Raw genomic sequence first — 18,495 nt, forward strand, 5'->3', positions numbered from 1 at the left:
TAGCTCAGATAATGAATGAAGGTGACTCTACCAAACAACAGATTTTCAGCGTAGACAAAATAGCCTTCTATTGGAAGAAGATGTCATCTAGGACTTTCATAGTTAGAGAAGAGAAGTCAATGCCTGGCTTCAAACTTCAAAGGACAGGCTGACTCTCTTGTTAGGGGCTAATGCAGCTGGTGATTTTAAGTTGAAGCCAATGCTTATTTACCATTATGAAAATCCTAGGGCCCTTAAGAATTATGCGAAGTTGACTCTGCCTGTGTTCTATAAATGGAACAAAAAAACCTGGATGGCAGCATATCTGTTTACAACATGGTCTCCTGAATATTTTAAGCTCACTGTTGACACCTACTGCTCAGAAAAAAACGTTCATTTCGAAATATTTCTGCTTATCGACATTGCACCTGGTGACCCAAGAGTTCTGATGGAGATTAATGTTTTTTTCATGCGTGCTAACACAACATCCATTCTGCAGTCCATGCATTAAGGAGTAATTTCGATTTTCAAGTCCTGTTGTTCAAGAAATACATTTTTGTGAGGCTATAGCTGCCATAGATAGCGATTGCTCTGATGGATCTGGGCAAAGTAAACTGAAAAGTTTCTGGAAAGGATTTGCCATGCGAGATACCATTAAGAACATTGTGATTCATGGGAAGAGGTCAAAATGTCCACATTAACAGGAGTTTGGAAGAAGCTGATTCCAGCCTTCATGCATGACTTTGAGGGGTTCAAGACTTCAGTGGAGGAAGTAACTGCAGATGTGGTGGAATCAACAGGAGAGCTAGAATTAGACATGGAGCCTGAAGATGTGACTGAATTGCTGCAATCTCGTGATAAAACTTTAGCAGATGAGGAGTTACTTCTTATGGATGAGCAAAGAAAGTAGTTTCTTGAGGTGGAGTCTATTCCTGATGAAGATGCCGTGAAGATTATTGAAAAGGCAATATAGGATTTAGAATATTACATAAACTTAATTGATAAGGCAGTGGCAGGGTCTGATAGAACTGACTCCAATTTTGAAAGAAGTTCTGCTGTGAGTGAAATGCTATCAGACAGCATTGCATGGTACAGAGAAATCATTCATGAAAGGAAGAATCAATCAATGGGGCCAATTTCATTGTTGTCTCATTTTAAGAAATTATCACAGTCACCCCAACCTTTAGCAACACCACCCTGATCAGTCAGCAGCCATCAACATCGAGGCAAGACCCTCCACCAACAAAAAGATTAGGCCTAGATGCTGGTGAAGCCTCAGATGCTGGTCAGCATTTTTTAGCAGTAGAGTGTTTTTTAATTAAAGATGACATTGTTTTGCACACTTAATAGACTGCAGTATAGTGTAAACATAACTTTTATATGCACTGAGAAACCAAAAAATTTGTGACTCACTTTATTTTGATATTCGCTTTATTGCAGTGGTTTGGAACCAAACCTATAATACCTCCAAGGTATGTCTATACTTGCCTCTTCGTTTCCAGGGAATCTGCTCCCCAGTTAGCCAGGGAGCTTCTTCCCTCGCTTGCTCTAGGCTCAGGGTGGCCTTTCTTCACCAGCAAATATAAAGCCATAATTTCATCCCTTACCTCCCTGTCCATCTTACCTCTTGTTTTGCTCCAAATGTAATGCTTGTTTACATACTCTAAATTTACCTTTGTGTCTGTTTCCTGTTTACCTGTACAAATGTGTAAGCTCCATGAGGGCAGGGACTGTGTACTGCGTCTCTCCTGTGCCCCAGTGCCAGCGCAGTGGCAGACACACAGAAGGCGCTCAGCACATATCTGTTAAATCGGTATCTGAATTGAGTGCGTTCTGGTGTTCTGCCGTCTGGCCGGATCGCCAGTGACCCCAAGGTAAGATACCACAGAACAGGTTTTTATCTGGACTATGCTATCATCTCCCTGACTGCAGCTGTCCTTCTGGCCTTTGTGCATTCTGGAATGGAAACCAAATTAGCAGTTATATTGGTGTGGCCCAAAATGGACTTGCCCCAGATACACTGATGCTTATACTTGGGTGAATCACTGCTGACTTTCATTTTTAAATTGTATTCATGTGACCAGAGTCCAGCCAGTATTAGCAATCTGCCTACCAAATCAGAAGGCAATTTGTATTGGTATAATAGAATTTAGGTGGTAGTGTTCCTGAATGTTTCATTGTATTCTGTAAAAATAGCTTTCCCCTTCAGAGCTAGGCAATATACCTGGTACACCCAGGAGTGTTTGACACTGTCAGGTAACTATTTTTACATTGACCTTAATTTTATCAACTTTTCCTCTGCCTTGGTAAAACCCAAGATTCCAAAATTTAATATAAATCATAAATCATAGACAATATTTTTCTTACATTTGATAGAGCAGCTGAAACACTGTTAGTAACAGATATAACAGCCCTAACAGCTAATTTCTCTCTGGCTGGTTTATCAAATGCTATTCTGTACATAAGTACAAGCGTCCTTGAACTTGGTGGCTTTTAGAAGACCCTGATATATGTCATTCATACCTGTCTACAAACTTGTGATTACCAAGATCAGGGAAGTCAGTTTGACTGAACTTTCATTTCTTGAATGGTGATGCTTTCGTGCCACAGGGCTCTTGCACATGCTGTTCCTTGCACATGCTGTTCCCCCCTTTTCTCTGCCCATACTTACTTGCCCACGTAACTGTCATTCATTCTTCAGGACTTCATCCTGAAGGCTCCTCTTTTATTGCTTTTCTTTCCTTGTTACTTCCTTTATAGCACTGACTTAACTTGGAATTATATAATTACACGTTTTATTATTTGATCATTATTTCTCTCAAACATGACATTTTTGAGCAGAGACCTTTTTCCTCTTTTTTTTTTTTTTTTGGTCTTTTGTCCTCACTGTCTAGCACTGGGACATTTAAATTATTCGCTAAACGAAAGATTAAAGAGTTGCTATGTCGAATCCCTGACCAGTGTTACATCTCTCTTTTCCCCTCAGAAGGCCTTCATGGCCATATGTGATATTTGTCAGAGGATCAAAACTGAAATCAGACTTGGAAGAAATCTGCCTTTCAATGGGTGGGGTCATTGAAATGGCCACAGTTTGTTAGAACTGATGAGCTACATGGTATCAAGCCTCACCTAAAATCTTAGTTATGAAAGCTGTGAGAATAAGTGTATGTTACATGAGTAGACATGGGTTCTGTATAAGAAAATGACTAAGAGAACCTGCCCCCATTCACGCAAACCCAGATTCTGGGTCCCCCTAAATGGCAACAGGAGGCTGAGGAGTGGAGCGTGAGGGGTATGTGGGGGGCACGTTCCTTTGCTATGGAAGTTGGCCTCCTATCATCTCAGACAATTTTTCCTGCTGGTTTTCATTCTCAGCATCACAGGAAGCGTTTATAGCAAATAATTGCCAAGTGTTTTCCATAAACATACTACTAAGGACATTTTTCCCATATTCCAACGTGCTGTAAATGTTTGTTTTCCCCATGCCCAAAGAATGTGAGTATGCAGTTTCCTTAAGCAGGCCTTTGATATGTGGGCTTTGGCCCAGAGAGAGTTCCCTTCTGAGTTTGTCCTTCATCTGGCCATGTTGTCCCTGCACGAACAGTAGACTCAGAGAGTTTCTAAATGAGTTTTCCTCCACAGCTTGGATTCCTAGCCACACGGCTAGACTCCAGGTAACTTCTGGGTCCTGAGCACCCCCTCAGCAAAGGACAGGGTGAGGTCAGAGGTTGCTGGGAGCATCACAGAAGTCATTGCTTCTGATAAAATCCACAGGGAAATACAATGGGGAATGTGGATGACAGGGGATAAGGAGGTAATTGGAACTCAGGATGCACGTGAATGTATATAAATAATAGATTATGAAAATTCTCATATTAAAACCAGGCAAGGGACTTCCCTGGTGGCACAGTGGTTAAGAATCCACCTGCCAATGCAGGGGGCACGGGTTCGAGCCCTGGTCTGGGAAGATCCCACATACCACAGAGCAACTAAGCCCGTGTACCACAACTACCGAGCCTGCGCTCTAGAGCCACAACCACTGAAACCATGTGCCTAGAGCCCGTGCTCCACAACAAGAGAAGCCACAGCAATGAGAAGCCCGCACACTGCAACGAAGAGTAGCCCCCACTCACTGCAACTAGAGAGACCCCACGCGCAGCAGCGAAGACCCAATGCAGCCAAAAAAAAAAACCAGGCAAGCTAGTGTTCCTTGTTCATTAATAAGCGCCTAATGTATGCTGTGGTGTGGGGAATTCACAGGTGACTGAGTTACGGTTCCTGACCTCAAGGGCTCAACCCCACCAGGGGAAGTAAGACATGTATTTCACCACAATTTGGAGCAGAAAGTGAGAATTGCTGTGAGAAAGATATAAAGGACTCTGGGTTTTTAGACAAAGGGATTGCATTAGGTTTTATGAAGAAAGTGACACTGGCTTGGGGCCAAAGGAGAAGGACAATTTAGACAGGCACGGGAGGGGAGGTAGGGGTGGACGGGTGTCAGAGGAAGCAATTCCCATAGAAGGAATCACATATGGACCTACCCCTGTAGGAGGGCTGTCTCACAGCAGAGATCTCTCGTTTGGCAGAATTAGCCAAAATTTGGGATGCTTATATAGAATTAGATATAATGAGATAAATTCCTTTTAAAAAGCGAGATTTAATAGAAGAAAGATTTCCTTTTCACATGCCTTTAACTTGAAGTAAAACAATGTATGGCTTAATTTCTTAATTAGGTTCCAATAAATAATGTTTCCATTGTAGCTAATTTAATATGTGTATAATTGGAAAATTGACATTTTTTTGTTTGAAAATGTTTCTGCAAAGGCAGATTATTATTGTCCAGAGGAGGGTGATGGAAAATATTTCTCTCTTCCTCACCCTTTCATCCCCTCATGTCCATTCTCCCAAACCAGAGCGAATTTATAAATCTGTGAACCAAGTGAGAAAATGAAAAAAAAGTCAGGTGTGATCTGACTTACAGGAATCCATTTTATCACTAGCTCTCCAAGAATGTGTTTGTTTAGTAAAGTGAGTTACATCCAAATATGTTTCAGACAAATATATGTGAGTGTAACATAGCTTTAAGACTGCAATAACTGTTAAGACAAGTGGTGACAATTTCTCAGTAAGAAATCAGGCTTGAGAAATGTCAAGGCTAATTTTTCATCCAACGGTGACTGTCAGACAATGCCAAACATCTTGGTGTCTTTGTATTCCATTGAAGGAGACAGGAGGCATTTGTATTCAGTAATGCAACGTTGAGTGAGTCAAACTTCTGACTCGTGATCGAGTGATTTATTGCTAATATTGCCCAAGGTACAGAGGGGCTTCTCTGCCTTCATTCGGTATCCACTTCCCAGTTGCAATTAATCTTTATTACAGTCCATAGCTCACCTCTGGTTTGGAATGTTAAAAAGATGCCTTGGAAGAGAGCCTGGAATTAGTTTCTGCTCCTTCAAGTTTTATCCTCTTGATGAAGCTTAGCCTGCCTGCCCACTGCATTTCACATGAACCTTCATCCCAGAGAGTCATACTTCCTTGTAAAAAATGCAAACAATTTAGAAGGACACAGAAGAGTTACATAGCAAATGAAAGTCTGTCCGCCCTACAAATCCCATCCCCATATGTCTTCCAAGTAGATTGCAAGCCCCTAAAGATGGTATTTTACTCATATGTGTATTTTTAGCATCCAGCAAGTTACTTAGCAATAATCAAGGCTTAAAGAAAAGCTTTGTTGGATAAATGAATCAATCAAAGGGTGTGGAGGAGAGTGGGGCTAGAATTTCCGTGGTAGATTTGGGGGAGTGTAGTATTTTGCTTTTCAAAATGTGGTGCTTGGACCAGCAGCAGCAGCATCTTCTGGGATCTGGTTAGAAATGCAGGACCTCAGGCTTACCCCAGGCTACTGGATCAGAATCTGCATTTTAACAAGATCTTCAGGTGATCAGTGAGTGCTTTAAAGCTTGAGCCAACTTACGGTTGTCCTTTGTGTATCTGCAATATAATAACCTAGGGGTAAGACAGGAATAAAGACACAGACCTACTAGAGAATGGACTTGAGGATATGGGGAGGGGGACGGGTAAACTGTGACAAAGCGAGAGAGAGGCATGGACATATATACACTACCAAACATAAGGTAGATAGCTAGTGGGAAGCAGCTGCATAGCACAGGGAGATCAGCTCAGTGCTTTGTGACTGCCTGGAGGGGTGGGATAGGGAGGGTGGGTGGGAGGGAGGGAGATGCAAGAGGGAAGAGATATGGGGACATATGTATATGTATAGCTGATTCATTTTGTTATAAAGCAGAAACTAACACACCATTGTAAAGCAATAATACTCCAGTAAAGATGTTAAAAAAAAAATGTGAGCTTTCACAAATAAATGCAAGGAAAGGCATGTGATTCGCATTTAAGCAGTATGCAGTGGAGGCCTTATCCATCAGTGTATACTGAAGGAATTTGTAAGCCCTTCATGCTTCACTCCCTGGGTGTGAAGCTGTCCTTGGGTGTGGCTGTCCTTGGGTGTCCTGTAGGACTGGCATCCTGGGCCATTTCCAGACCATCACCTCTAGGGCCCACATCTGGTCAGTCCTAAACCCCAGTTTGAAATAGACACATTTCACTTCACCCAGGAAACAGTTCAAACCACAGTATAGAAATCACATAGAAGTCTTGCTTGTTGACTCAGGATGCTGGCACATCACATTTAAACTGCTGGACAGCAGGCATGTTATTCAATGTCCAAGGTATGGTTTCCTCGTCTGCGACATGTCCTGCTTTGATGACTTATGAGGACTAAAGGAGTTAAACACTTGAGAGTTTGCACATGGTAATCAGCCCATAGGTATTCACTCTTTTCTTAATTGAGGCAAAATTCACACAACGTAAAATCAACCATTTCAAAGTGAACTATTCAGCGACATTTGGTACATTCATGATATGTTGTGCAAACGTCACCTCTACCTAGTTCCAGACATAAATTATCATCACCCTGAAAGGAAGCCGTGTACCCATTAAGCAGTTGTTTCGCATTCTCCGTCCCCCCGACCCCTGACCACTACCAATCTGCTTTCTCTTTCTATGGATTCTAACTCTTACTAATGATATTTTTATTAGTCACAGAAAAAACCAACAAACAAACCCAAAAGACTCAGATTTATTTCTTCTTCTGTCTACTTTCATTGCTTTCCACGTCCTGAAAATCAGGAGGTTTGCTAATGATGGAAACTGGAAGTAGAGATGTGATATAACTTTAAAGCAGTGGTCCATAAAGTGTGGCCCCAAATTAGCAGCATCCACATTACCTGGGAACTTGTTAGAAATGCAGATTCTTGGGTTTGCCCCAGAACAGCTGAATCATAACTCCGGGGGTGGGGCCCAGCAATCTGTGTTTTAGTAAGCTTCCAGATGATTCTAATGCATGCTTCCGTTAGGGAACCGTTGCTTTAAATAAACCAGATATTACCTCTCCAAGCCTCTAGGGATGCCTACAGGTGCCTTCACACACACCTGTACCATCCTTGGGCCCAGGAAGACACGTACTGGCCTAGGAGAGGAGGTCTTCCAGCCCTATTTCTTTGATGCAGGCATCAGCTAGGGAATCTTTCCTGCTGTCCTCTGGCCTTTGGAACAGTCAACAGAACTGTTGCCTAGGCTTCCTCCAGTGACATCAGGGTTACTGTGCAGGCACAGGCACAAATACACTGTTATTTAATCGTTTCCCCTCTTGCTGCTACTTCATACTCAAAGGGAGGACTTTTCAGCAGCGTGTGGATGTGATTGCTTGCTGTATTTCACACATCCTGCTTTTGTTGCACGATATCAAAGTGCAGGCAGCATTTCTTTTTGGTTGATTAATGTTCAATTCGAGGTCTATTATGAACCTCCAGGCTTTAATTACTACACCATTACCCAGTCAATTCCTTGCCATTTTATATTTATGGCCTTTATTATGCCTCTGCATGTGCAATTGCCTAATTTTATTCTGGAAGAATTTCACCTCATTAGCTGGGTTTTGTACCATTCTTCTCATTTGTCCATATCGTTATTTATCTCGGTTCCTTGTGTGTGCTTTCCACCTTATTTTTTCACCAATCTGACCCTTTGTACATACTTCTTCTCCTTTTCCTGGGATGCATTGTTCTTTTGCCCTTGGAAACAGCTCTTCAAGTTTTTGCACACTCTTCTCTGGGTGGTCTTTTCCCTGGTGATCTGTTACACACTCACTCTTAACTGGTTTTTCCGTCTGGATTGCTTGGTGTCATTGGCCCTTCCAAAGGCCTGGAGGCCCAGCTCTTCAGCCCTGGACATACCATGGACCGTGGTTTCTCTCTAAAGGGCCAATTAAGGATCAGGGAAGAAGCTTTTTTCTTTTTTAAAGACTATGCTGCTAAAAATAATTTTTAAAAGACCTCTAAAATGCCTTACTAACACTCCCTGTCTCAGTCCCCCCAGTGCCTCAGAAAAATTTAGAGTTTGGTTTGCTTGCTTTTATATTTTCTTACGTTCCATCCCAGACCTGCTGAATCAAACTCCGGGGAGCAAGCCAGCAGTCTGGGTTTTATAAGCCCCCAGGTGATTCTGATGCCCACTCAAGTTTGAGAGCCACTGTTCTCAAAAGATGCTGAAAGAAGTTCAGGAAACCCACCTAAGTCAGAAATAGTATTTATTCCACCTGAGTCCTTACTTTGCCAAAGAGCAAGATTAATAATTTCGATAACAGTTGTGTTTGGGTTTTTGTTGTGTGTGGTTTTTATCAACATCTTTGCCCTAGAGTTATAAGAATATTTCTGTAAATCAAGAGCTCATGTAATTATTATAGCAATAGTAGATCAATCGTCTCCCCCATTGAGTATTTGAGATGTCTCAGGCACTAAGAGATCTTTACCTCCATTTTTTATTTTCATTTAATCTTTACAGCCCTTTGTAGGTTGGTATTCCTGTTCCCATTTTTATAGGTGGAAACTCACGTTAAGGAATGTGTGTTAAGTCACCAAGTCTGTTAGATGTAGATTTAGGAAAATCGTCTCTGTCCAGAGCCACATTATCCAGTCATCTGCTACCATGTTAAGGACTTTCCTGATCAAAGCTTTATTATTATTATTTCATCCTCTCCTTTTTCAGTAAGCGTAGGTATCATGTGTTTCAGTAGGAATCAGTAACCAGGAATGTGTGCTCTAGGGTTAGGCCACCTAAGTTCCTGAGCTGCGTCTGTTTATTTCTGTGCTATGTGAACCTTGGGCAAATTATACAACATCTTTTTGCTTCAGGTTCTCCATCTGTAAAGTGGGATAGTGCAGTATTTCTGTCATGTGGTAGTACCTGTACCTTACATGAGATAATGAGTGAAAACACTTCGAATGAGACCTGGGAAATGAATGCTCTTGATAAATATTAGCTGTGATTTCTCTTTCTCTGCCCTCTTGTCTGTGCCGTTAAAGCTCTTTACTTTGGGGCTCACTATCTTTATCTGTGAAGAAGGAGTGGTGGATCAGGTGGACTAACAGCCTGGAATTCTGATTTTTTTCTGGTTTATCTTCCTGCTTGGCATAGTTTCTATAATTTTAATGTTCTTTGTTCTCTGCCCACTTAAAATCATATTAAGGCTTTGGCATGTTTATTTGATTTTAGGGACTTGCTCAAAATTCATGATCACGGTTAAGCTCTTGTGCAACCCCCTTGAGGCAGCTCAGTGCTCTTTCTAAAGCTTCTCTCTGGCTTTCTGAGACCAGTCACCATTAGCATTAATACCAAAGGGAACATAGAAGGTGGCTCCCTCTTGGCCCGCAAGTCTCTGTGAGAGGACCCCACTGTGGCCTTACCCGTTGACTTTAGAAGATGTCTGTGTCTTGATGATGAGATCTAAGGGCTAACACTTCACTCTGGGGTGTTCCCTGATTCTGTTACTAATGTAAAAGTACCCCTGTGTTGGGGGTAGGGAGGGGGCTCATGGATAAAATAAAGGTTTTTATTTCTTTTTTTTTTTTTTTTTTTTTTTTTTTGCGGTACTCGGGCCTCTCACTGTTGTGGCCTCTTCTGTTGCGGAGCACAGGCTCCAGACGCGCAGGCTCAGTGGCCATGGCTCACGGGCCCAGCCGCTCCACGGCATGTGGGATCTTCCCGGACCGGGGCATGAACCCGTGTCTCCTGCATCGGCAGGCGGACTCTCAACCACTGCGCCACCAGGGAAGCCCAAAGGTTTTTATTTCTTATTTATTGGTTTAACATGGGAGATGACGGGCATCTCCTCTGGTGGGTCAACAGACAAGTTTTAATAGAGCTTGTGGGGTTGACAAGACTCTGAGGACGGGTGTCCTATGGTGGCTGTAACTGTGTAGTATTGGGACTTTATTGCCAAAACTATCAGGCTGTGACTTATTCTTTGGTGTCCTTGCTCATTCTCTGCACTTGCACAACCCCGTATTCCTGTGGAAGATTCCTGCTTGAACATGAGCACATGGGACTTCCTATCTTGCATTTCTGGTGAAAGTAGGTGGTGACACCGTTTTTATGCTTCTCATGCTAGAATGATGGGAGAGCCTCTGCATTGCTTTCATCTGTCCCCAGAGGCCAGTCATCAAAGAGCCAGTCTCACTGCAGTCATAATTTTTATTTAGTTGCTGGTAAATGTTGGCCAAGGGCCTCAAGGAAATATGAAGAGGGAGGGCAATAAAGCGATAATAAACACCAACTCTGTCAAGTCTGCTTTAGGCATTTTGCCTTTGTTTTGTGATTTAGGATGCACAACAGTCCTATGAAATGGGCTTTCTGGAATTTGTGTACAATTCACAAAAAGACGCAATGCCTCATGCAAGCTTACACTAGTTTGGCCCAGGCTCTCTATGTTATACATGCTTCCCGCAGCAGCTTTGGGTCAGAATTGGGGCGAGACGGACAATCCCTTCGCTTGGAGAGAACGCGGTCCAGGTTCACGTACTGTCCTTGCTGGCCTGTGAGGAGACCATTAAGCTTCATGTGACCGTCAGAGTCAAAGCAGCCTGAACAAAAACCTCCACAGATGAGAGGAGATGGAAGAAGCCCTTGAGGCTTGGTCCAGGGCTGGCTACAGGGAAAGCAGAATGGACTGGACTCACCCCAGATGAGGAGAGCTTAAGAGAAAGAGGAGGAAAGTGTGACAGGGACAATCAGATGAACATAAGTCAGCAACATGATGCTGAAGCTAGGAGGCAAGTACTAGAGTGTGGTTGGCCATGTACTTGGCACTTAAAGGTAACTCCCAAGCCAGATAAGTTGTCACCAGTGGAGAAGAAGAACTCAAAATGCATGGAAGTAAAGCCTGTGGGAACCCTCCACACAAAGTCATTAACCCTGAGCAATAGTTACTGACCCTTAGGGGATAAATGAGATAAGAGAGAACCTTATACCTTTGTCTAGAAGGGTCTGGGATTTATAAACCCACTTGAGTGAGATAGAGGAAATTGATCAAAGTTCCCTTAGCCTCTTGAGACATGAAATCCACTGAGTTTCACGGCAATGTATATGTGAAGGCAGTGTGTGAAATATAATGGGGAAGGAGGAGCTTTGGAAATTGAAGACCTTAAAAACTGAATTCCAGGAGTGACTTAGGCTATGATCTAAGCAGATCACCTCTTCCTCTTGTTTTAACTTTCTTAAGAGAATAATAATAATACCTGCCTTATCCATTTTATGGACTTTTTGGGGAATCAGTGGATAGAAAATACGTAAATGTACTCCGTAAAGTTGAAGTATTTAATAAAATGTTTTTTATAGTTAATATTGCATAAATATCAAGTGTTCTATAAAATATGCAGACAGTTTCCACTACTTTTGGTATATGAAGTATTCTAAAATGAGTGATAATAGCAGTTTTTAATATGTACTCCATCCATCGAGGTTTCTGTTCCAGCATGTTTGCTTTTAAAACCAAAGAGTGAGGGAAAAAAATAAAGATGAAAAATATGCTTTGATATTTCCAGATAGAGCTCAAAATATCTCACGTAAACATGATTAATACCAGAATGTTGAAATTGAAAATAGATATATTAGTGTATGTATTAAGTAAAAAGAAAAACTACTGTCTAGTCTAAGAATGATCTCTCACTGTAGTAATATCTTATTAGTAACATTCATAACCATAGTCTTTTCTGAATATTTCTGTGACAGTGTTGACCTTAAAGCCCACACAGGCAGCTTGAAAGGTTTGTGTCGGCTTTGTCTAAAGAAACCAATCAAGAAGGAGAGTCTGTTTTTCTTTAGGTGGGTAAATATAATAAGATGGATGGCACATTTTTTTTTAAACAGATCTTTGTTCATAGGACTCTTTTTTAAATTATTTATTTATTTATTTACTTATTTTTGGCTGCGTGGGGTCTTCGTTGCTGTGCACAGGCTTTCTGTAGTTGCGGTGAGTGGAGGCTACTGTTCGTTGTGGTGTGAGGGATTCCCATTGCGGTGGCTTCTCTTGTTGCAGAGCACGGGCTCTAGGCACACGGGCTTCAGTAGTTGTGGCACACGAGCTCAGTAGTCGTGGCTTGAGGGCTCTAGAGCGCAGGCTCAGTAGTTGAGGCACACAGGCTTAGTTGCTCCGCAGCATGCGGATCTTCCTGGACCAGAGCTTGAACCCGTGTTCCCTGCATTGGCAGGCGGATTCTTAACCGCTGTGCCACCAGGGTAGTCCCTAGAGATGGATGGTACATTAAAGAGTAAAGAGAAGGGCTTTTCCAAGCTGATTTACGTATTGGTTACTTAAATTACTCCTTAATTTAGTACCTGCTAATAAACAGTGCCTTGGAAATGTTTTCGGAACATTTATTGGCTGCAGTAATTCCACCTACAGTGTATTCAGATCACATCCTCATTAAATATCGATGCTCTCATGAAATGTGAATTGTTAATGTGAAATGCCAGGGAATGTCTTCACTGGGAGCTGGGGGCTGGCTGAAGACTACCTGTCTCCTGTCTTTTCTTTATGTTCTTCTTGCCCTGTTTTCCCCACTCATTTCCCATCATCAAGAGATTCAGATTTGCTCCTTGATGGGGCAATCTCAGATACAGACATTTTCAAAGAGAAGGATTCACTGATTGATGGGAACTTAGTTGTTCTTCCCTCCTGCTTTCCTGAACTGGAATTCCTGATTAGAGCCAGAAAGGATTCTCTTAAAAGGAAGTGGGTGATACAGGCTCAGTCGAATGAGACTGTTCACGTTCAGGCAAATTTCCAAAAGAGACCATGAAGAGGGGCAGAGGTTTTCAAGGACTCCAGCGCTGGTCCTTCCTGCTTGGCAGGAGAAAGGATTTAGTTGGATTTTATGACCAGCTTTCTCAGAGGAAAAACAACCAACTCAGAACACGTGTTGGCTAAAGAGACTGTAAGGAAGAATTTTATCGTAAATCCCAAGGACAGCAAAGGCTAGGTTCATGCTGATATGCAATGCATAATTATTTATGTGAGCATGTGCTGCAAACACTTGACAGTTGACAGGTCCCACAAAGTGGGATGGTTCATCGACTTCTTGGACAATCATAAGGGTGATAAAGCAACAATGATGAACTTCGAAAACTGCCCTGATTCAGCAAGTGGAACTGTTTAGGTTGTGATTAGGGTTAGGTATACGTGCAATGCTGGAGGAACATCCCCAAATGGAAATGGTTGATTTGTTCGTGTGGTACTGTCAGTGCATACAATAATTATGTGTGTGTGTATGTGTGTGTTATTGTTAACAGTGTTTGTGCAGATAACAATGGGAGCACATTTGTATTGAAAACCTACTCCTTTGGCTTTATTTTATTTTATTGATTTATTGATTGATTGATTGATTGATAGGTAAGGAGTGGATTTATTTAGAGAGGAACACACTCCACAGACAGAGTGTGGGCCATCTCAGAAGGCAAGAGGCCCCAGGGTATGGGGAGGTTAGTTATTATAAGCTAGGTAATTTCTTTTTTTTACTACCTAAATTTTATTTATTTATTTATGTATTTAATACAGCAGGTTCTTATTAGATATCTTTTTTATACATATTAGTGTATGTATGTCAATCCCAATCTCCTAATTCATCCCACCACCACCACCCCACCCCCACTTTCCCCCTTGCTGTCCATACATTTGTTCTCTACAGCAGTATCTCTATTTCTGCCTTGCAAACCAGTTCATCTGTACCATTTTTCTAGATTCCACATATATGTGTTAATATACAATATTTGTTTTTCTCTATCTGACTTACTTCACTCTGTATGGCAGTCTCTAGGTCCATCCACGTCTCTACAAATGACCCAATTTTGTTCCTTTTTATGGCTGAGTAATATTCCATTGTATATATGTACCACATCTTTATCCATTCGTCTGTTGATGGGCATTTAGGTTGCTTCCATGACCTGGCTATTGTAAACAGTGCTGCAATGAACATTGGGGTGCATGTGTCTTTTTGAATTATGGTTTTCTCTGGGTACATGCCCATTAGTGGGATTGCTGGGTCATATGGTAATTATTTTTAGTTTTTTAAGGAAACTCCATACTGTTCTCCATAGTGCTTGTATCAATTTACATTCCCACCAACAGTGCAAAGGGTTCCCTTTTCACCAAACCTTCCCAGCATTTTTTGTTTGTAGATTTTCTGATGATGCCCATTCTAACTGGTGTGAGGTGATACCTCACTGTAGTTTTGATTTGCATTTCTCTAATAATTAGTGATGTTGAGCAGGCTTTTATGTGTCTCTTTTCCATCTGTATGTCTTCTGTGGAGAAATGTCTATTTAGGTCTTCTGCCCATTTTTGGATTGGGTTGTTTGTTTTTTTGTTATTGAGCTCCTGGAAGCTGAACACTGCCCTGTACAATTCCAAACCTCTCCACATGGTAGACCAGGCAGTGTACAGAGGTTGTGTCCAAAACACATCTTACTCAACTCAGGGGCTCTGTCCTTGATCTCTGCCTGAAATAGCCTTTCTCCCAGATCTTGACATGGCAAGCTCTTTCTCACCCTTTGATTCCCAATAGTCACCTAGTTGTCTACACTCTCCTCCCCAAGTCTTCCCTGTTATTCTTTGCCACCTCAACTACTTTTTTTCATGGTACTTGTCATAAACTGTAATTACCTCTTTTGTTTTATCTGTTTCCCTCAATTAGCGTGGATGCTCTGATAAGTCAGAGCCCTGGTCTTGTTCTCCACTTTATAGGCCTAGACATCTTCCTGGTAGACAATAGGTACTCATTTACTACTGTTGATTGAATGAATAAAACATCATTTCTGCCACCGGAGAGGTCATAGTCTGGGGGAAAAACAACGTAAGTTGATGTACAACATTGTTGTAAATGCTGCTGGGATGCACCTACTCAGGGCGGTGTAGCTTTTGAGGACATTCCAGACAACTCCATTGAGGAAGTTGGAGGTGGTGTCAGAGATGGATATGCTGATTATTCCTTTTGTCAATGTATGAATTTGAAGATTGGCAACTTTTTTTTTTTAATTTTGTGCATTTTAGAACAATTGGCTAATTCCCCTTTATTTTTGAAGTTTAGTAACTTTAAAATAGAGTTTTCCTGTTTTGTTTTACTTTTGTTTAATACATGTGCAGAATGACTCCCTTAGTTATGGTAGGAATATCTCAAACTAGCTTAAGGAAAGAGGAGAATTTATTGAATGGCCCAAAGGATTTTTAGCGGAAGGGTTTAGCAAATAAACCGTAAGGTTAGGGAAGTAGCTTTGCTCCAGGAACACGTGGGACCAGCCGCTCAAACGCTGTCAGGGCTACCAGTGCCTCTCCTCTCTGTTTTCCCTTGCATTTTGGCTTGCTTTCCTTTTTTCTTTTTTTGTTTTTTTTCTTGCAGATTCACTTTCAGGTAGTTCCTACACTCATACCTTGTGGGTACTGTCAGCGTAGTTGGGCCAGTTTTCCCCTTTTTGTGTGATAAGTCTCAGGGAAGGACTCTGGTTGGTCCAGTTTGTGTCACATGTCCCTTAGGTGTGGTCTGGTCAGCTAGTGCCAAGGGAGAGATCTTGTAAGAACATGGAAACTCCTGTGGGAAATATGGGATTAAACGTAGGAGCTGAACCATTAAAAAAGGACAAAATAATGCCATTTGCAGCAACATGGATGCAACTAGAGATTATCAGCTAAGTGAAGCCAGAAAGACAAAGGCAAATACCATATGATATCACTTACATGTGGAATCTAAAATATGACACAAATGAACTTATCTATGGAACAGAAACAGAATCACAGACATAGAGAGCAGACTGGTGTTTGCCAAGGGGGAGGGGTTTGGGGGAGGGATGGAGTAGGAAGTTGGGGTTAGCAGATGTAAGCTTCTATATATAGAATGGATAAACAACAAGGTCCTACTGTACAGCACAGAGAACTATATTCAATATCCTATCATAAATAGAAAAAAATATTTAAGAAAAGGAAAAAAATGTAGGAGCTGAAGTCATAGAAAGAGAGTTGCTATTCCCAGGAAAGGGAAGATACGACTGGGAGAAAAAGAGAGTGGTTTTGTCACTTAAGTAAAAAGTCTTTACTGTGCCATTTTAAAAAACTCTCCATGGGCACCTCTGTGTAAGTGGAAACCAATGAGCAATATCCTCTTACAGAGTTGAAAATGGTTTTAGGAGATTTGGAAAACAGAGTTTTCAATCCTTTTACAGAGAATATACTTAAAGTACAGTTTTGTTCTGCCCCCAAGAGCCCTAGTTTGGTGGTCTGGAGTGGATCTGTTTCTCTTTATAGTAGAGCCAACATTTTTGATGTTTTCTACAAACTGACTTTCCTTTCTGACCTGTTCCCTTTCCTGCTTGCAGATTGTGCTTGAGAACAGTAGCCGAGAAGATAAGCATGAATGTCCCTTTGGCCGCAGTAGCATAGAGCTGACCAAGATGCTGTGTGAGATCTTGAAAGTGGGCGAGCTGCGTAAGTACACATATTTCCCACGGGGTGTGAGGCTTGGCAGAGACCCAGCTTCCAGGGTAGTGCCCTGACCTACATGCAGGGTTCCCAAGGTGCTGACAGCTAAGCAGGAGCATCCCCGTGGACCGAACATTCTTTGGCTCAGGTTTCCAGTGTATGTATTTCTTCATGTCTGCCCTGGGAATAAATGTTATTAAAATCTACAGGGATAGAAAAATGTGCAGGTATTGTGACTGAATTTCAAATATTATAAAAATGAGTGTATATTAAGAAAAGAGTGTATATTACTCTGTTTAGGAAAAAGATCTATGGATTTCTTTTTTAAAATTCCAGTTTTTACGCTACCAGTAGATCACTTTCTTTTCTTTCTTTTTTTTTGAATTTTATTTTATTTATGTTTTTATACAGCAGATTCTTATTAGTCATCAATTTTTTTTTTTTTTTGCGATATGTGGGCCTCTCACTGTTGTGGCCTCTCCCGTTGCGGAGCACAGGCTCCGGACACGCAAGCTCAGTAACCATGGCTCACAGGCCTAGCCGCTCCGCGGCATGTGGGATCTTCCCAGACCGGGTCACGAACCCGTGTCCCCTGCATCAGCAAGCGGACTCTCAACCACTGCACCACCAGGGAAGCCGCAATCATCAGTTTTATACACATCAGTGTATACGTGTCAATCCCAATCTCCCAATTCTTCACACCCCCACCCCCACCGCCCCACCACTTTCCCCCCTTGGTGTCCATACGTTTGTTCTCTACATCTGTGTCTTAATTTCTGCGCTGCAAACCGGTTAATCTGTACCATTTTTCTAGGTTCCACGTATATGCATAAATATACGATATTTTTTTTCTCTTTCTGACTTACTTCACTCTGTATGACAGTCTCTGGACCCATCCATGTCTCAACAAATGACCCAATATCGTTCCCTTTCATGGCTGAGTAATATTCCATTCTATATATGTACCACATCTTCTTTATCCATTTGTCTGTCGATGGGCATTTAGGTTGCTTCCATGACGTGGCAGTTCTAAACAGTGCTGCAATGAACATTGGGGTGCATGTGTCTTCTTGAATTATGGTTTTCTCTGGATATATGCCCAGTAGCGGATCATATGGTAATTCTATTTTTAGTTTTTTAAGGAACCTCCATACTGTTCCCCATAGTGGCTGAATCAATTTACATTCCCACCAACAGTGCAAGAGTGTTCCCTTTTCTCCACACCCTCTCCAGCATTTTTTGTTTGTAGATTTTCTGATGATGCCCATTCTAACTGGTGTGAGATGATACCTCATTGTAGTTTTGATTTGCATTTCTCTAATAATTAGTGATGTTGAGCTCTTTTCATGTGCTTCTTGGCCATCTGTGTGTCTTCTTTGAAGAAATGTCTATTTAGATCTTCTGCCCATTTTTGGATTGGGTTGTTTGTTTTTTTTATATGGAGCTGCATGAGCTGTTTATATATTTTGGAGATTAATCCTTTGTCCATTGATTCATTCGCAAATATTTTCTCCCATTCTGAGGGTTGTCTTTTCATCTTGTTTATGGTTTCCTTTGCTGTGCAAAAGCTTTGCAGTTTCATTAGGTCCCATTTGTTTATTTTTGTTTTTATTTCCATTACTCTAGGAGGTGGATCA

The 18,495-nt window shown here is 41.6% G+C and overlaps 1 protein-coding gene across 3 annotated transcripts in view; it reads left to right on the forward strand.

Annotated features, from left to right (window-relative positions):
* Positions 1–18,495, forward strand: part of ELMO1 (engulfment and cell motility 1) — a 548,606-nt gene that overhangs the window by 277,671 nt on the left and 252,440 nt on the right. For all 3 annotated transcript variants that reach the window (XM_022583104.3, XM_089917010.1, XM_022583084.2), the window contains one exon: positions 16,756–16,864. In XM_022583104.3, coding sequence (XP_022438812.1) covers positions 16,756–16,864 — 109 coding nt within the window. The remainder of the gene's footprint in view (positions 1–16,755; positions 16,865–18,495) is intronic.

This window comes from Delphinapterus leucas, chromosome 9, assembly GCF_059928025.1.
Source record: "Delphinapterus leucas isolate spDelLeu-1000000601 "Yukka" chromosome 9, BTC_Dleu_Yukka2, whole genome shotgun sequence".
NCBI classification, from domain to species: domain Eukaryota; kingdom Metazoa; phylum Chordata; class Mammalia; order Artiodactyla; family Monodontidae; genus Delphinapterus; species Delphinapterus leucas.